The sequence below is a fragment of the Onychostoma macrolepis genome, chromosome 10, assembly GCF_012432095.1.
Source record: "Onychostoma macrolepis isolate SWU-2019 chromosome 10, ASM1243209v1, whole genome shotgun sequence".
Classification (NCBI taxonomy): Eukaryota; Metazoa; Chordata; class Actinopteri; order Cypriniformes; family Cyprinidae; genus Onychostoma; species Onychostoma macrolepis.
This window is the reverse complement of record NC_081164.1, coordinates 21,447,486-21,472,806: the sequence shown is the minus strand read 5'-3', so window position 1 is coordinate 21,472,806 and position 25,321 is coordinate 21,447,486. Positions and strand designations below refer to the sequence as shown.

Genomic DNA, 25,321 nt, shown 5'->3' with positions numbered 1-25,321 from the left:
AAACTCATAACCTCGATGCCCAGATGTCTTCAAACTGTTTTGAAAAGAAGAGGAGATGCTACACCATGGTAAACATGCCCCCGTCCCAACTATTTTGAGACCTGTAGCAGGCATCAAATGTGAAATGAGCTCACATTGTGTATAAAATTGTAAGATTTCTCAGTTTAAACATTTGTTATCTATGTTCTATTGTGAATAAAATATTGGCTCACGTGATTTGAAATTCTTTTAGGTTTAATTTTTTTCAAATTTAAAAAATGTATGTGTCTGTCTGTGTGTGTGTGTGTGTGTATATATATACAGTGGGTACAAAAAGTATTCAGACCCCCTTAAATTTTTCACTCTTTGTTATATTGCAGCCATTTGCTAAAATCATTTGTTCATTTTTTTTCCTCATTAATGTACACACAGCACCCCATATTGACAGAAAAACACAGAATTGTTGACATTTTTGCAGATTTATTAAAAAAGAAAAACTGAAATATCACATGGTCCTAAGTATTCAGACCCTTTGCTCAGTATTTAGTAGAAGCACCCTTTTGATCTAATACAGCCATGAGTCTTTTTGGGAAAGATGTAAAAAGTTTTTCACACCTGGATTTGGGGATCCTCTGCCATTCCTCCTTGCAGATCCTCTCCAGTTCTGTCAGGTTGGATGGTAAACGTTGGTGGACAGCCATTTTTAGGTCTCTCCAGAGATGCTCAATTGGGTTTAAGTCAGGGCTCTGGCTGGGCCATTCAAGAACAGTCACGGAGTTGTTGTGAAGCCACTCCTTCGTTATTTTAGCTGTGTGCTTAGGGTCATTGTCTTGTTGGAAGGTAAACCTTCGGCCCAGTCTGAGGTCCTGAGCACTCTGGAGAAGGTTTTCGTCCAGGATATCCCTGTACTTGGCCGCATTCATCTTTCCCTCGATTGCAACCAGTCGTCCTGTCCCTGCAGCTGAAAAACACCCCACAGCATGATGCTGCCACCACCATGCTTCACTGTTGGGACTGTATTGGACAGGTGATGAGCAGTGCCTGGTTTTCCACACATACCACTTAGAATTAAGGCCAAAAGTTCTATCTTGGTCTCATCAGACCAGAGAATCTTATTCAGGTGTTTTTAGCAAACTCCATGCGGGCTTTCATGTGTCTTGCACTGAGGAGAGGCTTCCGTCGGGCCACTCTGCCATAAAGCCCCGACTGGTGGAGGGCTGCAGTGATGGTTGACTTTCTACAACTTTCTCCCATCTCCCGACTGCATCTCTGGAGCTCAGCCACAGTGATCTTTGGGTTCTTCTTTACCTCTCTCACCAAGGCTCTTCTCCCCCGATAGCTCAGTTTGGCCGGACGGCCAGCTCTAGGAAGGGTTCTGGTCGTCCCAAACGTCTTCCATTTAAGGATTATGGAGGCCACTGTGCTCTTAGGAACCTTAAGTGCAGCAGAAATTTTTTTGTAACCTTGCCCAGATCTGTGCCTTGCCACAATTCTGTCTCTGAGCTCTTCAGGCAGTTCCTTTGACCTCATGATTCTCATTTGCTCTGACATGCACTGTGAGCTGTAAGGTCTTATATAGACAGGTGTGTGGCTTTCCTAATCAAGTCCAATCAGTATAATCAAACACAGCTGGACTCAAATTAAGGTGTAGAACCATCTCAAGGATGATCAGAAGAAATGGACATCACCTGAGTTAAATATATGAGTGTCACAGCAAAGGTTCTGAATACTTAGGACCACGTGATATTTCAGTTTTTCTTTTTTAATAAATCTGCAAAAATGTCAACAATTCTGTGTTTTTCTGTCAATATGGGGTGCTGTGTGTACATGAATGAGGGAAAAAAATGAACATAAATGATTTTAGCAAATGGCTGCAATATAACAAAGAGTGAAAAATTGAAGGGGGTCTGAATACTTTCCGTACCCACTGTATGTATATGTACATATAATAAAAATAAAATAATAATTAAATATAATAAATAAAATAATAATAATAACATACATTTATTGTGAATATTATTATATAAAATATTATGATAAAAATATAATAGTGGAAAGTATACAGTAGATAAGGCACAGTTCAAAAATTAAAGTAATGTTGTTCAGATATTAGGACATTTTCTTTCTCCTGATTATCGGATAGAGTTGATTTCTGTTTGTATTTGAATTTAAAATGCATTGCAGGGCTTTAAAACCTTTCCTAATACCACCTAAAATGCTGAAAAGATTTTTTTTCCACCTGTCAATCAAAAGAAAGCTGTTATTAGTGTACACTTGATAATGCATTTGGACAGTAATCGGTTGCGGCTTTGTTATCAGCATTTCCATCCGATGGAAATAAACAGATGTGGGCATAGGGTTTCACTCTCAGCACAGGAAAGCTTTGCCCATTTTTATCTACAGTAGGTGGGAAAAGTGCTGGTGCCAAGCAGCGTTTCTCACCACAAGGAAACCCATTTCCTATCTATTCATTTCACTCTTCCCTGTTATTTTAACATTCCCACCCTGACCTGCGCAGAAGTCTTATCGGGAAGAGAGATACGGCAGGAATGCAGAGGGCATGTTTTAGGAGGCTGGTTGGAGACAGCCGTGTGTTTGCGGTTTGTCGTGTTCAGCTCTCCTCCCGTCGGGCTTTTGGGACTTGAATTACGACGCTGACATCAGAGGTCACACACAATGAGGGGTTTTTCCCTGGTAAGGCTGTACCTGTGTTCACTCTGCGTGTTCAGCTTTGATGGATATTTCGCCATCGGGTACCTCCAGTGTGGGAACATGAGCGTCTTATCCATACATCAACTGTGAGCGCTGATCTCTTCCAGTCAGTATCCGCAGTGAAAACTATTTATAGAAGAACGTCCTTAATAAACCTGAATTCACCATAGTTGACACATGTATTATTTCAAACAGTTAAGTTGACTTTTTGCCTGTAGAGTATGTTATTACTCAAATATTGCTCTTTTCTGGCTTAATGAGTTTTCAATTACTTCCATTAACCTGTTATCTTCATTATTTAATGTGTGTTTGAATAAATCTGCTGTGAAAACCAAAGTTAAAAAATATATATATAAAAAAGTTTTTATTACAGATACTGTTTAAAAGTTTGTTTCAAAAATGAATTGGATTAGAAGAAACATAATCATATCCTTAGATTTCCTTAGATGGAAATTAGCATTGCTAACTCTGGTACAAAGCATCTTTTCGTAAGATTAATGTTTTTTGTACATTGTCCCTGATAAATAAATAAACTAACTAACTAGAAAGTTGATATAAAAATTGTCTTATATGTGCAATTTAAATGTTTTACTCTGTTTTTGTTTGACTGCTGATTATGAAATAAATTTGATTTATTAATTGATTATTAAATAATCATTATTTTCAGTTTTCTGCTAAATAATAACTTTAATTTTGGTTTTGTTGAAAAAAAAATGTTTTGATCCATATCTTATTTATTTATTTAAATTGACGTTTTTCTCCACAAATTTTCTGTACAAATTCTCAATGAGATTTCTCAATATTCTTTCTCCCAGACAAATTTAATAGTTCAGATATTACAACATTTTTCTGATGATTATCAGTTGATTTCTGTTTGTATTTGGATATAAAATGCATTGCATGGCTTTAACTTCTGACCTAATAAAACATTAATATGCTGTAATTGTAAATAAAACAAATTAGATTTTTACAGCATGTTTTACAAGAAAATACTATTTCAGTTTAAATCAATTCATTTCAATTGTCTAGCAATTTCTAAATGAAAAATATTTCAAGTAAATTTGAAAAGTAAATGACATTTTTTTCTCTCTTTTTTTTCGGGGTGTTCAATTTTTCCAAATAGTTATGTTGACTTTATCCCTTTAGATCTCAAAGTAGAATGTTATTGCTCAGATTGAACTCTTTTAGGATTTTCAATTATAATTCATTGAAGTATCCAGCTTGTCTCAGATGTTTCTCTTGATTATAGTACACGATTTTGGAGCGTTTAAGACTGTGGGCAGGGATCAAAGGAAATGCTCTTAATTGGTTTACCTCATTTATTTCTGGGAGAACTTTTTCTGTGGAATTAGGAAATTATTCTTCTTCTATAATGAAATGTGGGGTCCCTCAGGGATCTATATTGGGTCCAGTCTTATTTAACATCTATATTCTTCCGCTAGCTGATATTTGTCAGAAACATATTGTATATTATCATCTCTATGCTGATGACACTCAGCTTTACCTCCCTTTAAAGGTGGGGGATAGTTTGGCTCTACACTCCCTTTTTAGTTGTCTTAATAATATTAAGAATTGGATGGCAGCCAGTTTTCTCCACCTGAATGAATCAAAAACTGAAGTGATAGAGTTATGCCCACTGAGTTTATCCAAGCATAAATCTAATCGATTTTGCCTCTTTATAATCCAAGGTACACAATCAAGCAAAGAGTCTTGGTGTTATTTCTGATGCTGCGTTAATGTTTAACAAGCATATAAACTCTGTGATTAGAAGTGTTTTGTTTGTTTGTTTGTTTTGTTTTTTCAATTAAGAAACACTGCGAAACTGAAACCATTTTTTGTCGTTTGATGATTTGGAAGTTATGCATGCTTTTGTAACATCCAGACTGGACTGTTGTAACTTTTGACTGAGACTAAGAAATATACTAGTATATCGCCTGTATTAGCATCTCTCTATATTGGCTTCCAGTCAAATTCAGAATCAAATAAAAGATGTTATTATTTGTTTTTAAGGGTTTAAATAGGTTGGCACCCAGTTATATTAGTGAACGTCTTCAGTTGCATATGTCCTCTAGGCCATTAAGATCTGTACAAAGGTAAAATGGTCCCAAATATCGGGTTAAAATCAAAAGGAGAGCTTTCTCCATTGCAGCTCATCACTTATGGAACAGCTTACCACTTCAAATCAGATCTTGTGCCACTCTTGATGCATTTAAATATCATTTAAAGACTTATCTTTTCTCACTTAATTTGGTATTTATTTTATACTTGGTTGTATGGTTCTTAATTGTATGAATGTAAATGTGTGACCAACATATTGTTTTTAAATGTGCTATATAATGTGATTTATTGATTGAATTTTTCTTAATACTTTTAATAAAAACAGACCCAAACGATTCAATAGTTGTCACACAGTAAGAATATGTAGCTATAAAGTGAAAGTGTAGCAGCTCAGAGCATTTGATGAGAAATGTTTGAGATCATATTGAGATCTTTCATATTCAGACTTTTGGATCTGGAAAATCTGAGGCATTTTTGAGATTACTGGGCTCTTTTTCCTAGGATAAACCTCTCCACTTGCTCTCCATTTAATCGGATTGCTGTCTGGGTTTTTTTAAGAGATCTTGTGTGTGATTTCTCAGTCCTGTGGGTTTGCTGCTGTATATAGTGTTTCAGAAGTGAAGTTCATTGTGTTTCACCCTGTAGCGTGTAACAGGAGCGATCATGACATACGTCCCTTTGTGTGTTTTATGTGTGTGTGTTATTACAGCAAACACACACACACACACACTCCCAGCGGGCAGAAGCTGCTGCAGGTTTCCTCTCACTCTCCGTGTGTCATATGAGCTGACGTGTATCATACGTCTGAGCTGCAGTTGCACAACTATCCGCAGAGATGTCTCTTAAACACTGAAGATTTATGACCATACCAAAGCTTTTATTGGTGGTAACGTACGTGTTATATGAATTTACTAGCACAGGGACGCTCGTGTCACACCAGTACGCTACCATTCAAACGTTTGTGGTTGGAAGGATTTTTTTTTTCTTCATGTTTTTAAAAAAAAAACTGCTCAACAAGGCTGCATTTATTTGATTGAAAATATGCCAAAAACAGTGAAATATTATTATAATTTAAAATAGCTGTTTTCTATGTGAATATATTGTAAACTCTAATTGATTCCTGTGATCAAACCTGAATTTTCAGCATCATTACTCCAGTCTTCAGTATCACATGATCCTTCATAAATCATTCTAATATGCTGATTTGCTGCTAGAAAAGGCATACTTATGTTGATATGCACTACCATTTCAAAATATGAGGTCAGTATGAGTTTTTAAAAAAGAAATTAATACTTATATTCTGCAACATTGCATTAAATTGATCAAAAGTGACAGTAAAGACATTCAGAATGTTTAAAATAAATGCTGTTCTTTTGAACTTTTTGTTCATCAAAGAATCCTGAAAAATAAAACGTATCACAGTTTGCACAAAAATATTCTGCAGCAGCAACTGTTTTCAACATTGATCAGAAATGTTTCTTAAAGCATATCAGAATATTAGAATGATTTCTGAAGGGTTGTGTGACACTGAAGACTGGAGTAATGATGCTGAAAATTCAGCTTTGATCACAGGAATCAATTACATTTTAACATTTATTCACATAGAAACAGCTATTTTAAATGGCAATAATGTTTCACATTATTACTGTTTTTACTGTAGGTTTCATCAAATAAATGCAGCTTTGATAAGCTGAAGAGACTTCTCTCAACAACATAAAAAAATCATGGCAACCCAAAAAGGTTACCCTTTTGAACTGCAGTGATATGCTCAGCACTAATTGTAGCAAAATGTTTACTTTAGTTTAGTATCTTCATGCATTTCTCCATTTATGTATTTAATGAAAGTTAAGTCTATAATTCATTCTCAGGGTGTGACGGACTTTTGTGTCAGCTCACATCACAGCTGTGTTTGTGAGTGATAATCTCTTATGTCAGATAAAGGTCACCTCAGCGTGTCTGGACAGAAATATCAAACAACTCCAGGAGATTTACAGTGATATTCAAAAACGAGGAAAAGATCGTCAGACAGATTAGTCATTGTGTTTCCTTTATCTGACCTCTTTCTACTTGTATTTACCTAGTCATTTTCGGCTTTATTGGCATTAGCGGTTTGTTTTCATGCTGTAACTAGTGTGTGCACGGGTCATTTATCATAGGTGCGGTTTGTGGTTGAAAGTAAACCGTCAAGCACCGTGTTGAATCAGAACAAAGCCACAAACCATCCTCACTTTCAAGACAGATGCAATATAGTCAAGCTTGTAACTTTAAAGCAATAGTTCACCTCAAAATGAAAATTTCCTCACCCTTAGGCCATCCAAGATGTGAATGAGTTTGTTTCTTCAAGAGATTTGAAGAAATTCCATCACTTGCTCAGCAATGGATCCTATGCAGTGAATGGGTGCCGTCAGAATGAGAGTCCAAACAGCTGATAAAAACATCACAATAATCCACAAGTAATACACACCACTCCAGTCCATTAGTTAACATCTTGCGAAGCCAAAATCAGCATGTTTGTAAGAAACAAATCCATCATTAAGATGTTTTTAACTTCATACCATTGCTTCCAACTAAAATAAAATCCTCTATTTATAATATTGCTTCCTCCAGTGAAAAAGTAGTGTGATCTGAATCAGGAAAGAAATCTGCACAGATTAAGCACCGTTTACAAGCCAAAACAGCTCTAAAAAAACGTGGGTGGATTTAAGAGACAGCAGGAGATGGACTTTTTCACTGGAGAAAGCATTGTTATGGATTATGAACTCATATTTTAGTTAAAAACATCTTAATGATGGATTTGTTTCTTACAAACACACAGCTTTTGGCTTCATAAGATGTTAATTGATGGAATGGAGTGGTGTGGATTACTTGAGGATCATTGTAATGTTTTTATCAGCTGTTTGGACTCTCATTCTGACGGCACCCATTCACTGCAGAGGATCCATTGCTGAGCAAGTGATGGAATGCTACATTTCTCCAAATCTGATGATAAAACAAACTCATCTACATCTTTAATGGCCAGAGTATGGGTACATTTTCAAGAAAGTTACATTTTTGTGTGAATCTCTTTACTATCTCTAATGTTGTTTGCAGTCTGAAAACAGTATATTCACGATGAGATTTCTAATGCATATTTCACGTTTCTCCACAGAAATCAACCAAAGGCTCTGTAGTGCTGGATTATGTGTTCAATCACGTGAACCTCGCCGAAACGGAGTATTTTGGGCTTCGCTATTGCGATCGCAGTCATCAAACGGTGAGTTCTGGAAGATTTTATCCCATGTCAGCTCTTAAAATTACAGTTCACCCCAAAAATTGAGATTATAGCATCATTTACTCACCCTCATGTCATTCCAAACATGAATAACTCTCTTTTTGCTGTTGAACACATTTTTTTTTGAAGAATGTTGGTAACTGAATAGTTTTGGTTCCCATTCACTTCCATTGTACTTTCTGTCCGAATAATGGAAGCCAATGGGAACCAAAACTGTTCAGTTACCAACATTCATCAAAATATATTTTTTTCCTGAGAAAAAAGAAAGTCAAACAGGGTTGGAATGACATGATGTCGAGTTCATTTTTGGGTGAACTATTCCTTTAAGAGAGTTTGCTAAGGCATTAACTGGTCATAATGTCCTAAGGGTCACGTTTGAGGTAAAGGTGGTTAGGTTTACCCAGGGGCCAAATTTTGGGTAAGGCAAAGTGCAGCATTGTGAAAGAACATAACAGTCATTACCTCATCAGCTCGACCAAAGACAGAGGTGTTTCCCACAATGCCTTGCGGGCCCTGTCTCACGAGCTTAGATTTATTGCTGAGCATGCAATGAGCGAGAGGCACGCCGCAACTTACATTTACACAAATCTGTCAACTCTATGAACAGTTATTACAATAAAAAGAGAGAGGAGATAAAAAATTTGGTGTAATTTACCCAGTAGTGCAGTGGTTTCTGCTGTGTGGGTGTGTTTTACATGCGCTCCTGACTCATAGATGGTTCATCTAATTGTAAGGCGCAGAGAATTCCTTCAGTGGAGACATTTTTAACATGCTGTTATACATTTAAAATAAAATATCTGTCTGCATCCATAGGAGGACAAACTGCTTTCTTGTTTTGGACTAGTTATTTACATTTCTGGGTGAAAATTTAAGCTGCTTGTTTGTGCAAATCATGATTCTAGGGTCATCACAATGTTAGCGAGTTACTATACAGTTGCCAAGGTGTTCAGTGCAGTGTTGTTTTAATATTATTTATGTACTTTAATGATATTTAATATTTTAAATCAGCTTTTATTCATGTTTTCAATTTTCGTTTTAAATAGTTTTGAGTTCTAGTAATTTTGTAATGTGATTTTTCTTTTTTCTGTATTAGTTTTGTATGTTTCTGTTTAGCTTTCATTTGTTTAATTTGATTTAGTTGCCAAGACAACATTTCTAATTTTCAGTTAAGTTTAAGTTTTTTTTTTTTTTTTTATATTATGTCTGCTTTATTTCAGTTAGCATTGATATATAATAGTTAGGGCTGGGCGATATGCCCAAAAAATGATCACTATAATTTTTTTCATATCAGTCGATATCGATAATTATCATAATAAATGTCAAATGTTTATTTATTTCAAGTTTAAAGGGAGATTTTTGCTCCTAAATGAAAGTTGTAGAAACCAGACCGTTAACTCTTTATGGTCGAACATGACAAACACTTTACATTTTTGAATTCTTTACACTTTTCCAGTCACTTTTCCATGACAATATAAAATCTTAATAGAAAAATGAATTCCTTAGTTGATCTAATCAGTGATATTGTTTCAAATCAAGAAACAGGTTTTTGTTGCCTGATATTAATAATAATAGTACATTTTTTGTCACAAATGCACATAACTACAGTTAAAACAACGCATATAGCACCTCAATACCATTGTGAAAATATAACTACATGGTTTCTAGGTATTTGTATGAAAAACAGTAGTCTATATATATTTTGTATAAATGCACAAACGTTATAGCTTGATCACAGGAAATACTCTAATTATATTCCATTACTCCTTTAATACATGTCTACATGAATAATATAATAAGTCTATATAATAAGTCTATATGAATACCCACATTTCTTCAAATGAGTAGTGCTCTTTCGTTCCACTTTAAGCACATAAACTTTATTTTGAACGTTATTTATTTATTTAAACTTTGATTTTTCTCACCTTTTTTATTGTTCACCAAGTGAAAATTATAAGTCTGATCACTTAATAAAGTAGTAAAGGCTTGTTCAAATCATCTGCCATGACTGTAGTAAAAAATCCTCCCTTGTTCTTGGAAATGAAGATGTTGTTTTGAGCTCTTCAGTTCAGTGAAACACAGCAGCTGCTCTAATGTGATTATTAGATGAGTCTTAGAGACTCAATTATCGTTTTCTAATTGAATAACGTGCAGCACTAATCCTCTTCCCGTCTGCACACACACCTTCACTCAATTCCCATTGTTTGCATGTTTGTTTGCTTTGTCTCTATGTAAATGCGGTTCAGCGGGAGTTTACCGTGTTTGCTGTGCTCATATAAAGTATTTCATGCATGCTCATTTGCACATTCATTAAATGGCATATAAATCTTGTCTGCAAGGCGACGCCAGATAGCATTCCCTCCTGACTTCACTGAAATATCACCTGACACGAGTGGAAAACATGAGGAAGATCTTCAGGCTGTGTTTGTTATAGAGCCTGTGAGATGTTAATTAGCTGAATTGAGCAAATCACTGTAAATGCCCTCATAGTTGATGGCAGCATCACTTTTAATTTTGCTCACAGTGTTAAAATTTAGTTTGTGCATTGTCCTAGCGCACTGGAATTCCTACTTTTGATACAATACCTATTGCATTTTCGATACAATGGGGAAAACTGTGACAACATTAAGGGCATACATTTTTTTTATTGAAAAATAAGTATAACAAGGCTAGAATGTGACAATGAGGTATATGTTTATATTAAAGGTGGTAAAAACACTGGAGAAAAATTTATGGATTTGTTTATGGTTTACTTTAGAGAGAAATATTATTTTCCCCATTTTTCCCCATATTAGGGTGGTGCACGCATTATGGAGTGCTGTAAACACATGTAATGTTTTATTCATACTGAATATTACACTGCGTATTGTATGTATTATTATTTTAAATTCCATTTTAATGGTTTAAATTCGATTTTTTTTTTTTTCCTTTTACAACAAAAGGGCCCTATTTTATTTATTTTCTTCAGTGTTATGGCATTAAAAAATTAATTTCATTTCTGTTTTAATTTTAATCAAATTAAAATTAAGCAATCTTTTCATTTTGGGGGCAAGCAAAGTGCTGTAAAACAGAGGTTTACTGTTAAAATTAAAACAAGGAAGAAAATCTGTGATCATTCCCTAAAAATTATTATTTTATTAGCAGTGGTACTAAGTCCTATATTTCACTTACTTTTTACTTTTTGTCTAGGTTTCTACTGTAGTAGCTAATATATTTCTGTCACAGTTTCTTCAAGTTAAACTGAACTTTTATTTTGACGGGTTGCCTTGAAGAGATTTGTTTCTGTGTGTATACGACATGACGGTAACAGTAAAATGCTCATGAAGAGATTCTCAGAGCAGTTCCGGAGATGTTGTTTATGTATTTATTAGTGCTGTCAAACGATTAATTGTGATTAATCGCATCCAAAAAAAACGTTTTTCTTTTCATAATGTATGTACAGTCATGGCCAAAAATATTGGCACCCTTGGTAAATATGATCAAAGAAGGCTGTGAAAATTAATCTGCATTGTTAATCCTTTTGAGCTTTTATTTAAAAAATTCACAAAAATCTAACCTTTCATTGGATAATAAGAATTTGAAATAGGGGGAAATATCATTATGAAATAAATGTTTTTCTCAAATACATGTTGGACACAATTATTGGCACCCCTAGAAATTCTTATGAGTAAAATATCTCTGAAGTATATTCCCATTCATATTCACAATTTTGAGCACTCCAGGGTGATTATGAACATGAAATTGTCCAGCCATGGCTTCCTGTTTCACAGAAATATAAATAGGAGGGAAAACAAAGCCCAAATTCCCTTAATCATCCATCACAATGAGACAAGCCAAAGAATATATTTCTGATGTGCAGCAAAAGATAATTGAGCTTCACAAATTAGTGAAGTGGCTTTAAGAAAAGAGCTAGAGCAGTGAAAATTCCCATTTCCACCATCAGGACAATAATTAAGAATTTCCAATCAACATAAAATGTTACAAAACTGCCTGGAAGAGGATGTGTGTCTGTATCGTCCTAATGCACGGCGAGGAGGAAAGTTTGAGTGGCTAAAGACTCTCCAAGGACCACAGCTGGAGAATTGCAGAAAATAGTTGAGTCTCGGGGTCAGAAAACCTTAAAAAAAAAATGTCAAACAGTACCTACATCACCACATGTTGTTTGGGAGGGTTTCAAGAAAAATTCTCCTCGCTCATTTTTACATTGTACTTATATTTTTAAAAATACCTATATGTAATTATATCTGTAATTAATTTCTGTAATTACATTTATAATTACACTGTTGACCCATCCCTTACACCTTAACCCACCCTTAAACTTACCCACACCACCAAACCTTTCCCTAACCTTACCCGTATCCCACCTCAATAGCAGCAAAAGTGTTTTGCAATACAATATGACCACAATAAGTACATTGTACTTATTTTTTGATGTAAGTACATAGTAGTTAAGGCCACCTAATATAAAGTGTGACCGATGAAACAAAAAAATGAGCTTTTTAGCAGCAAACACTCAAGATGGGTTTGGTGAACACAGGGATAAAAAGTACCCCATGTGTACAATGAAATATACTGCAGTATTTTTGATGTTGTGGGCCTATATTTCTGCTGGAGGTCCTGGACATCTTGTTTAGACACATGGCATCATGGATTCTATCAAATACCAACAGATAAAAACTCTGTTAGAAATCTTATAATGGGCCATGTTTGGATCTTCGATCCGTACAATAATACAAACACAAACCTCAAAAACAACAACAAAAAAATGGGTCACTGAGCACAAAACCAAGCTTTTGCTGGCCATTCCAGTCCTCTGACCTGAACCCTGTAGAAAATGTGTGAACTGAAGGGAAGAAGCACCAACATGGAGCTGGGAATCTAAAGGGTCTGGAGTGATTCTGGATGAAGGAATGGTCTCTTGATCTCTTGTCAGGTGATCTCTAACCTCATCAGGCATTATAGGAGAACATTTAGAGCTGTTAAACTGGCAAATGTAGGTTTCAAAAAGTATTGAATAAAATTGTGCCCTTAATTCTGGCCAATGTGTATTAGAGAAAAAACATTTATTTCATAATGAATCCCCCCCCCCCCCCATTTTAAATTCTTATTATCCAATGAAAGGTTAGATTTTTGTGTTTTTTTTTTATAAAAGATCAAAAGGATTAACAATGCAGATCAATTTTCACAGCCTTCTTTGATCATATTTACCAAGGGTGCCGATATTTTTGGCCATGACTGTATGTGTACTGTGTATATTTATTATGTATACATAAATACACACACATGCATGTATATATTTCAGAAAAAAATGTTATGTTTTTATATTAAATATATTTATTTATTTATAATATAAATTATACAAATATAACTATAGACATGTAAATGCATGTAAATATTTTCAAAATATATGCTGTATGTGTGTGTATTTATATATACATAATAAATATACACAGAACACATATATTATGCAAACAAAAACTTATTTATTTTTATTTTGTATGCGATTAATCACGATTAATCGTTTGACAGCACTAGTATTTATGTCTTCATTTAGTGTGAAGGCAGACGCTGAAAACATAGCTTCAGTATGTGTAATCTGCAGGATTCATATTTATATAATATTCACAGACACTAGTCCATATCACCATTTGATTTAAGTGTATTGACCTACTTTTGATTTATTTGTTCAAAATTTGACAGATTCCCTGACATTCGTTGTTAATTATACAGTAAATTGCGTTTTTATGACAGGATTGATTCTGGCATCATGAGGGTGAGTTTTGCACATTCGTTTTTAAGTCTGTTTTTAGGTCTGTTGTCTCAGCGGTGCTCTCACACAAGAGCTGAAGAACCAATCAGTGCTTCCACGAATGCGCTTCTGTGCATCAAAACCCGCACAAATACAGTCTTCGATTAAAGTCTGAGGAATCTTTTCATGATGATCAGCTGAAGAATGACAGAATGCACACGTTAGGATGTAGTTGAGCTTAGGTCGACATGCTCTGACGTGCTGCAGCTTCATGTTTTATTGATGGAGGCCACAGTGACTCTCACACTAATTTTTAACGAGTCTGTTCGAGAGGCCGCTTTTATTAGGCCTCATATTATGCCAGTGCTTGCATGACTGAACATCTCAGCAGCTCCAAGCCTAAAACTAAAGCATTAATACTCACAAATGAAAACTCAGTCCTTCATTTTGTTTTGATCTGATCTCATCTCCTCTCTTATGTTTACAGTACTGGCTCGATCCCTCGAAAACACTCGCTGAACATAAAGATTTGATAACAAGTAAGTATTCACTGGTTTCTATTAAAATACTCCTCAGAAATCTTCAGAGACGGTCTATAATGCATCATGGGAAGAAACACTTTGACCTAATGATTATCCTTCATCTTCGGTGGAGATTAAATATGGATCGGCGCAGCAGGAGATGGAGCCGTAATGATTCTCTAAAGGCCTCCTGATAAAACTCACATTGCATTTCAGATGATAATTTGGAAGTAATTATGCGCTTAAGCCCGTCTAAATAAGTAGTAACGAATACAATTATGTTTGCGTGTTTAGTTGCACAGCAAGTGGTGTATTTGCATATTTACTGATGTGAATGTAGGGCAGAATTTACAACACATTTGTTTAATTCTGTAATTCACTACTCTGGGAAATTAGTGCATTATATATTAGTCTATAGCTATAGCTTAGATATATTGCTAACCCTATTGTTTTAAATGCATCTTATAAATACCCTTGACTAGCTGGTTCAGGTGTGGTAGTTTTGCAGGATGGTAAATTGGTCACTTTATATTAGATTTTATTAGACATATAGCGTAATTCTACTTGGTTTTTTTTTTGCAACTGCTTAAAATTACCTATAATTCTTGTTTTTGCTTTGATTATTTATAAGTTCTATAATTATAAATCGTAATTAATTATAAGTGCATGTAATCTGTAACACTGGCAGTGTTTCCTAACCTGACTCGAGGAGCTCAAACGTGTTGGAAAAAATTGTTTACGTGCAACTTTCCAAACCGAAGCAGGATGACAAACTACTGCGATATGACAAAAATATCATATCACGATTTATTTAAGGCAAGATTATGATCCGCATTCTTATCACAGTACTTTTACAGGTTGTTTTTTTAAGACTTTTACAAGTTACTGAGCAGTACAGCTAATTTCATTTTCCTTCATATATTTTTCACTTAAATTTTATTTATTATTTTATTTAATTGATTTGTTTATTTTTATAATTTTATAGTTTTATTTTATGCATTTATTTATTGTATAATTTAGGTTTTTTATCATTTTTATTTATTATTTTATGTATAATATTGATATATTTTTACATTTTCATTTTATTATATCAATTTTTAATAATTTATTTATTTTTATAATTTCACTTAATTTTATAATTTCATTTAATTTTTTATAATTTCATTTAATTTTTTTTATAATTTCATTTTATTTACATATTTTAAATTTAATTTTATTTATTCATTTAATTTTTTATCATTTTAATTTTTTATCATTTTATTTTATGTTTATTTTCATAATTTTTATTCATTTACTTTTATAATGTGTCCTAACCAGGCTTGACAGGATAAAATGACAAACAATTAATCCTCTCTGATCCATGTTAATGTGTGAAAATGTTAATATTACAGTCTCTTGGTTGCCATTGGTCACATCATGCTGTGTAGCCACGCCCACTACGCAAACTCTGAGTCTAAAAGCTCTACTTTAAAAATCATGTTATGATTGGCTGTGATTGTGTCATATTATTTTTTATTTTAATTTTTTTGCTTGAATTAAGGACAGACAAATTACTTGATGCGGACAGTGTCACATTGCATCTGGTTAGGACTTGTTGCGTTTAGTGTTACCAGTAAATTAATTTCCTATATTTATTTACTGGACTTTATCTAGATAGATCACTGTGTGTTTGATTTAAAGGGTTGTTTTCTTCTTTCCAGCTGGACCTCCGTTCACGCTCTACTTTGGGGTGAAATTTTATGCTGAAGATCCTTGTAAACTAAAAGAAGAAATTACAAGGTGTGTTTTCTGTGTATCGTGAGAATACGTCAGCACTACAGTGATATTAGAGATGCAAGCATTCAGTCATTTCATTAACGAGAATGCTCTTTAATGTCTTCTGTCAGGTATGAGTTCTTCCTGCAGGTAAAGCAAGACGTCTTGCAGGGGAGGCTTCCCTGTCCGTTTGACATCAGCGCACAGCTGGGAGCGCTTGCTATTCAATGTACGTAAAAATTCACATATGTCACAGGGAATTCATACAGCAAATGTCATTTCAGTCTAGTTATTTTTACTGAAATAAAGTATCAGCAAATGAGTTGCAGGTTTCCCAACTTGTTTTATAAGATGCTCTCTAAGATTATTAAAATAAGTTGTTTTATGACTCATATTTTTATGTAACATTAGAGTAAAATGTTATGTTGTGATAGTTGTAATTTTACACCTTTGAATTTTAAATAAACATGATGTATTTTGATCATTTTATTTTTAGTTATTTTATAATTTAATTTCTTTTCATTTCTTTTCATTTACATGTTCATGTTTTATAATTTAATTTTATTTATTAGTTTCTTTTTATAATAAATTTTTTTTAGTGCTGTCAAACGATTAATCGCATCCAAAATAAAAGTCTTTGTTTACATAATATATGTATGTGTACTGTGTATATTTATTATGTATAATAAATGTAATGTATATAAACAAAAACATTTTCTTATATATATATATATATATATATATATATATAATATATAAATACAAGCATATGCGTGTGTGTGTGTGTGTGTGTGTGTGTGTGTGTGTGTATATATATATATATATATATAAGAAAAATATGTTGTTTATATATTAAATATGTTTATGTATAATATAAATATATAAATGTATATACATGTAAATTTTTCTAAATATATACTTTATGTGTGTGTATTTTTATATATATATATATATATACACAGTACACATACATATATTATGTAAACAAAACTTTTGTAAAAAAATGTATTATAAAAATAAACTAATAAATTCAATTAAAATAAATAAATACAATTATAAAACAAACAAGTAAATTAAAATAAATTTAATTAATTAATTTTAAAAATCGCGATTAATTGTTTGACAGCACAAATATTTTTGTTTTATAGTTTTATTTCATAATTTTATTGTTTTGTAATTTAATTTAATTTATTAATTTATTTGTTTTATAATTTAATTTTATTTATTAGTTTGTTTATTTATTTTATAATTTAATTTTATTTTTTAAATTTCATTTTATTTATTTTTTCATTTTGAGAATTTTTATTTCTTTACATTTATATTTTTATTTATTTTATAATTTAATTTTTATTCATTTATTTGTTTGTCTGATTTCATTTAGTTTATAATTAAATTGTATTCATTTGTTTATTTTACAATTTAATTTGATTTATTTCATAGTTTAATTTTGTTTAATTGTATAGTTTTGTTTTATATATTTTTTATAATTATAATTTGTGTTATTTATTTTAATTTAATTATAATTATTAATTATATTTAATTGTATTATTTCTAGACTATTCCAGCATTATATTATATGCTGTTGTGTCTCTTTGTCTTTTCGTACAGCTGAGCTCGGAGATTACGACCCGTACAAACACACACCAGGTTACGTGTCTGAATATCGCTTTGTCCCCGACCAGAAAGAGGAACTAGAGGACAGCATTGAACAGATTCATAAAACGCTCATGTAAGACAATAAAACACAGAACATCACACACATTAATCCGTAATAATCCCGTCCCAAATTGGATCAAACACCACATTCCTGTTTAACCCTTAAACACGTATAAGCTCTTTCCGTGGGAACAAGGTTTTGTTTGTGGGACAGTAAAGATTCCTCCTCTGGCCGTCGTCCATGAGTTTGTAAGGAGAGCCGTTCTCGTCACACAATCGCAGAGCTGAGCCTTTGCCGAACACTCACCTGTGTGCATGTGTCCCATCACTGAGAGGATCAAATGAACAAACTGGCGGGAGATAATTGTTAATGTACCAAAACAGTATGACATACTACTACAATAGTAGTATAGTAACTACTATAATTATTTATTTTTATTATACAGTTTCATTTTATTTATTTATTTGTGTCATTTTGTTTTGTTTATTGAGCCATACAGCCATACATACATTAAATTAATAAAATGATTAAAAATTGAATGATTAAAATGATTACAAATATATATTTATACGAGGTAGCAAAATATAAAAGAAATGAATGACATAAAAAATGAATGACACCATTTAGACCTAAAATAGGGATGGACAATATGAACAAAATCTTATTTCATTTTATTTAATTATTTTGAACAATTATTATTTAATATGATTAAATGATTAAATTTCATATTATTATTTAATATGAAAGATGCCAATTAAATAAACTTACATTAGTTTCATGTACAGTAAGCATATTTAACAGCCACATTCAAGTAAGAAATTGAATAATCAAATGTAAAGTTTACTTCATGTCATTTTATTTCAGGAATAATTTTTTTCTTTTTTTTAATGGTTTTAGTTTTAGTTAATAATAATGCTGCATTAAAACAATGATCAGCTGTATTTTTTATTAACAAACATTAACAATAGTTAAGTGATAAAAAAAGTGCTCATTAGTTCATTATTAACTCCTTAGACCTTATTTAAAGTGTATCCTCTTTTTTTTTTAGTGTTGTTTCTGAAAACGTTCTGAATGTTACAGTACATGACATTGAAAATCAAGTTCAAACTGTTTTCCAGATTTACTGCGCTCATATTTCAGTCAGTTGTGTGTTTGATTGCTGATTGTCATGTTTTTTTTGCCATCGGTGCTCAAATCCCACTCGACTCCTAAAACAGTCTGAATGATTGTGAGCAGCTGATTGTTAAGAGCCGCGTGAGGAGCTGAAGTTCAGCCGATCAGTCGGGAAAAACACATTATTCCTCCCTCAACAGAAACACTGCACGATAAATCCCATTATTAAAGCGTGTCTTTGTGTGCAAATGCAACAACATAAACCCCATTCTGAATAAATTCCCTGAAAACAAGCTTTAATCCTCATGCAGTTTTGATTGTCAGGTAAAACATCTTGTTTTTTAATGGAAAACGGGGCAGAGAGATAGTGATTAGGTGGCTGATTTATTGCCGTGAGGGGCTGAGAGAGAAGTGACTGACACGAGGGATTTTAGACTGTATTTAGGCCTTCATGTGAATGACAGACAGCGGTAAAATGAGAAACTCTGATCAGGAATGCTGGAGCGCTTAAACGTGTGTGAGGAGGAAGAGCAGGAAACATGAGAAAGCAAAAAATGTGAGGATAACAAGGGAAGAGAGAGAAAAAATATAGGGAGGGTTAGGGATATATATACAATGGTGGCCAAAATGATTAGAACACTAGTAATTTCAGCTGCTAAAAATGGTTTTAAGTCAGTTATTTGTATCTTTTGCTGTAGTGTGTCAGTAGGAAATAAGTTTACATTTCCAATCGTTCATTTTGTCATTAATTGTAATAATCCAGTGAAATTTATTGTCTGAGAACAGCCAGTGCTCCACACAGAGATCTGATCTGATCATCATCCGGTCTGTCTGGAGTAACATGAGGAAACAGAACAAACTGAGACAGATTAAATCCAGAAGAACTGTGGTAACGTCTCCAAGACGCTTCAAGAAACCTACCTGCAAAGCAACCTGAAAAACTCTGCGCAAAAGCTGCTTTAAACGCAAAGGATGCTCACACCAAATGTTGATTTCATTTAGTTAACAGAAGTTCATTGATAAAGTAAATCTATTTATGACATTATTTTTGACAGCATCTTCATTTTACAGCATTTTTACACAAGTGCCTAAAACTTTTAACAGTACTGTAGCTTTGCAGGTAGGTTTCTTGAAGCGTCTTGGAGACGTTGTCACAGTTCTTCTGGATTTAGTCTGTCTCAGTTTGTTCTGTTTCTTCAAAGATAGAAATAACTGAATTAAAACCTTTTTTTGCTGATGAAAATACTAGTGTCGGCCACCACTGTATGTATGGTACACACACACACACACACATATAGGAAGAGCAGGAAATATATATACACACACATATGTATATGTATTTATGATTTGTGTTATTTAATTATTAAATATTATTATTAGGCTATTATATTTATATCTATATATTATTTGTCATTATGTTTATATTTTAGATATTTTTCTTTGTTGTACATATAAAACAGGAGAATGAGTTTATATAAATATTTATGTATTTTATATTATTATATATTTATATATTATCTCCGTCATTATATATATATATATATATATATATATATATATATTCTCATGGTTTATGTTTCACTGTAAACTATGCTTAATGTCAAAAGTTCAGATATTTTACACACAATTTGAGTAATTGGATTAAATAAAAAATTTTTAACAATAACACACCACTTGCACAATTAAACTTGACACATGATGAGACATTGACATAAGTGTAGTATACTATGGTTTGACTTGCGCACTGTTTTGCATACTATATAAACAGAATACACAGTACGCTATAGTTCCCTTCTGCACACAGCCACAAAGAGAAGCGTGGTTAAAGTGTGTCGACCCTCTCTGAGACAGAACAAAAGGATCATGGGAGTCCCGTCTGTGCTGCGGCTCAGACCGGCTGTGCTGCATCCTATTTTCTGTGTGCACTGGAAGCGGTGGCGAATGAGAGCAATATGCATCCGCACTCACGCGACCCGAATGAAAGAGACGAATGTGGCGAGTCCCCGGGGGGCCTGAAAATGACGGGGCCCGACACTTATAATAGAGCATCTACAATCAGCAGAGCCCCGCCGCCACTGTGAGGAGAATCCTTAATGCAGTCATGCACATGTGACCATAGCAACACAATAGAGCATGCAGTCATTTATGCAGTGCATTTTTTAAATAATTATGAATTCTACCAAAAATTATGTTTAGTGAACATGTCATTGTTTAGTGAAGAATCATATATATATATATATATATATATATATATATATATATTGCAAACATAATATTTATTTGTGTTATATTTATGTCTATGAAACAATTGAAAAGATGAATACTACTTATACTATATATTTATATTTCATTATATTTTTATTTTATGACACTTAATTGAATTAAGTGTAAATAATTGAGCCGTATTTTTTGTTGTATATATATATATAAATTGCAAACATTTTGTTTTGCAAAAATTGATATACATAAAAATATAAAAAATATGGCTCATAAAATAAAAATAAAAATATAATGAAATATAAATATATAGTATAAGTAGTATTAATCTTTTTCAATTGTTTCATAGACATAAATATAATAGAAATAAATAACAATAATACAGATATAAAATTATATTAAAATGAAATATTTATTAAAAAAGCTATATTTTGAAATTGTATGTTTGCACTTTTTCTTGGGTCTGTTCTTGGATGTTTGTATATTTTTCTCTTATCTTTATTGTCGTGTTAAGATCATGCTCTGACTCCACATTCCTGCATTAGTGTTAGTAGGTTAAATAAACATTGTTTCAGCACGACCGCTTTCAGGTTTGACCTCACTGGAATGAGTGTTATTCAGTCCGTGACAAACACACATTTACAAATCACTGATTTCCTGAAATAGTTTTAAAAAGCAACTCTGAAAATCACATTCAATCCTTCTGGGGAGTTAATGATTACAGTTTGAAAGTTGCCTTTTTTCGTTTATGCTGCTGTTGTTTACTTTGGTATTTCAAATATTTGCTGACAGTCAATCCTTGTTTGTTGCAAGAAAACATTTAAACCAATGCTGATTGAGAGATGAAGAAATAAACGCTCCTCAGAAGATGTAGGATGTTCTGGAGTTGTACAATTACACTAAAATAGCTTTTAATTGATTAAAAAACCCTAAACTATCAATCAGAGACAGAAGACATGCAGTAGATTGAGTGTGACAGGTTTAACAGCAAAGTTTTGATCATGTTGCTCATTTAGATTGTTTTGGACGACTTTGCAGTGTTTTTTCTGCTCAGCTGCGTGTTGTGTCATTCTCTTTGTTCAGGGGTCAGGTGCCTGCCGAGGCTGAAAATAATTTCTTAGCAGTTGCCAAAACACTGGAGATGTACGGCGTGGATCTGCACCCTGTGTTTGTAAGTTCAGCCCTGTTTAATCAAGAGCTGTTGATACTGTTGATACTCTCGCTTTCATTTTACTCTCTTTGAACGGATACAGTATCAACATTTGTCTTTTCTGTTAATGATTTAATTCTTCCTTTCATTTCTCTGCTGCTCCGGCTTGATTCTTAATCTAGTTTTTTTAATAATCCTGGCAGCGTACTCCATGAATACTGATGATGAATTGCTTGTGTTTTTGTTTATTAGTCTCTTAATGCATGAATGTTTTCAGGGAGAAAAGCAGTCGGAGTATTTCCTGGGCCTGACGCCTATCGGGGTCGTGGTTTACAAAAACAAAACACAAGTGGGGAAATATTTCTGGTAGGTTGATGTTTAAACTGAATTTTTCACCTGTTAAAGGAATAATTCAACCAAAACTGAAAACTCGAGTCAGTATTTTCTCGCCCGCATGTCATTCAAAACCCACATTAATGTGTTTCAGGATGTTTTTGAATTTTCAAAACAAATCCTTTAAATATATGATATGATAAATGCCATGATATATGTAATATTATGATATATGATATGTTATGATATGATCCTTTAAAATAACATCATTTAATGAGATATGTAATGAGATATATGATATAATATGAGATAATATTATATCATATATCACATGTATGATATAAAATGATGAAATATGACATTGATATGAGAGATATATGATATGGTATGATATCAAATTTGGGATGTGATATGGTGTGATATATGATATGAAATTAGATATATGATATATCACATACCTCGTAACATATATCGATATATCATATAATAATGTGATATAAGATATATGATATGGTATGAGGTTTACGATATGATACATGAAATGAGATATTTGATATATGCTAAGAGATGTATGATATGATATATGGTATGACACGATACAAGATACTGCACAATATCATATATAGTATTACTTATATATTGTTTTATATTAACACTTTACACTTGACTTTGTCACTCTGTTTTGTTTTGTTATTCACAGTGTTAAATAAAATATTAATGTTTCAGGCCAAGAATTACGAAAGTGTATTTCAAGGAAACCCAGTTTGAGCTGCGGGTTATGGGCAGAGATGTAAGTCTTCTTTTTAATACATCACAATAAATAAATGAACTGTGTGTGATCTCAGAAAATCCCTTGAGTTTACATGCAATCATTGCATTATGCTATTGCCGCTGTAAGGTATTATAAACATTAACATCATGATTTTGTGTGCAGCTGCTTTGAATCGACGTGTATCATGAAAAACACTATCTAAGTACATTAGACTTGACCTTTGACTATATTCAACAAAGAATTTTTTTCCATTCAAAGCAAGCAACAAAATTCATATATAAACCTCCTTTACTTTACATTTACATTTAGTCATTTAGCAGACGCTTTTATCCAAAGACTTTAAATTTAGCCACTTCTTTATTGCAACTGCTTCCATAACATCCCAAGCTCTGGGTGGAAAATCAATGAGAATCCCGTGATCGGTGGAGGTTTATGACTGGCCTCAAGCCTCTTGACAGTGTCTATAACCTGTTTCCTCCAGAGCCCAATTTAAGCTGCAGTGTGAGGCGTCTTCTCGCTCCAGGACTCTGACTCTCTTCATCTGACCCACTAATGAGAGCTCAGGCGGGTTATGAGGGCCACCACCGGCGATGAGCATTTAACATCAAGTATATACATGCATCCATTTAAACGCAGCTTCCCTGTGTGTTTTCAGTGCAATGAGACATCGTTCTTCTTCGACGCTCCCAGTAAGACGGCCTGCAAGAACCTGTGGAAGTGCTGCGTGGAGCATCACACCTTCTTCAGGTACAGCAGCACAGATTTCCTGCTCTACTTAAAGAAGTTACCCACTACAATAGTGGTGCAACGGATCACAAAACTCACGGTTCGGATCATATTATGGATTTTGGGTCACGGATCAGCAAAAAACTAAAAAAGTTTGCTTTTTATTTATTGCTGAAAGCTTACTTTAAGTACTTCTATACCACAGCAAAAACTACTAGCTGAACTAATAAAGTCAGTAATAAAACCAGAACAATTACACAAATTACAAGCGTAGATGAATACAACATAAAGTCAGTAGCACTAGTATTCAGGTGCAGAATAGTGCTCTTCACTGCAGGTATTTATAGGTTGCTGTCTCTTTAAGACCAAATGCACGTACCTAATACTGACACACATCCGGTTTCTTTCTCAGCTGTTTCGGTTCACTTAAGACATAACTGACTGTTTACCAGAAGAATATTTGCCAAAATGGGTATTTAAGCATAACTTTGTGTGTATGTTTCCATTCAAAGAGAAGTGAAAGAGGAATCGATCTGTGTGAATGGTGCAGTCTGAATCACACCTCCTCTCTCTCTCTCTCTCTCTCTCTCTCTCTCTCTCTCTCTCTCTATATATATATATATATATACAATAGTGTATCAGATGGCAGGAATAAAAATATTATTAAATTTCATGGGTACCGAATAATGTATGTCCAAAAACCGTGGTAACACCATGCTATAACATTTATTATATTTATGTGCTATAGTTTTATTAATATTTTGATTTAGCTTTTATTTTTATAATTTCAGTTAGACCATTTCAGTTTTAATTTTAGTTTATGTGCTTTTTTTATTAGCTTTTATTCATTTTAAATATTTTATTCATTTTAAATATTTTAATAGTTTTTATTTATTTGAATTCCATTTAGCAATTTTAGAGCTTCATCGAAGCGAAAATAAGAAATGTTGTCTTGTCAACTAACTGAAATATGTTTTTCATCTAATCTTTATATTTTATTTTATTTTATTCTAGCTTTATTACAGTTAACAGGTTAAATTGATCATTTCTCATTTTCATTTAAAGTTGAAGCACTAAAAATGGAAATAAAATAATATTAGAAATAAAATAAAACTCAAGTAAAAATAAATTAAAAATAGTAATATTTAAAACTAATAAAAATGACAAAAGCCCATAATAAGATTTTTTTTTTTAAGTAAGTTAACATAAATAAAATTTAACCTGTTAATTGAAATAAAGCTTGAATAAAATAAAATATAAAGATTAGATTAAATGTGTTAAATTATTTCAGTTAGGTTTCTTATTTTCAGT

At 32.9% G+C, this 25,321-nt stretch overlaps 1 protein-coding gene across 1 annotated transcript in view; it reads left to right on the top strand.

The window, feature by feature from the left end:
• epb41l4a (erythrocyte membrane protein band 4.1 like 4A) overlaps positions 1–25,321 on the top strand; it is a 59,587-nt gene that overhangs the window by 15,035 nt on the left and 19,231 nt on the right. The window contains exons 2-10 of the mRNA XM_058788327.1: positions 7,898–8,002; positions 14,254–14,305; positions 15,988–16,066; positions 16,174–16,271; positions 17,651–17,771; positions 22,113–22,200; positions 22,457–22,545; positions 23,239–23,302; positions 23,940–24,031. Coding sequence (XP_058644310.1) covers positions 7,898–8,002; positions 14,254–14,305; positions 15,988–16,066; positions 16,174–16,271; positions 17,651–17,771; positions 22,113–22,200; positions 22,457–22,545; positions 23,239–23,302; positions 23,940–24,031 — 788 coding nt within the window. The remainder of the gene's footprint in view (positions 1–7,897; positions 8,003–14,253; positions 14,306–15,987; positions 16,067–16,173; positions 16,272–17,650; positions 17,772–22,112; positions 22,201–22,456; positions 22,546–23,238; positions 23,303–23,939; positions 24,032–25,321) is intronic.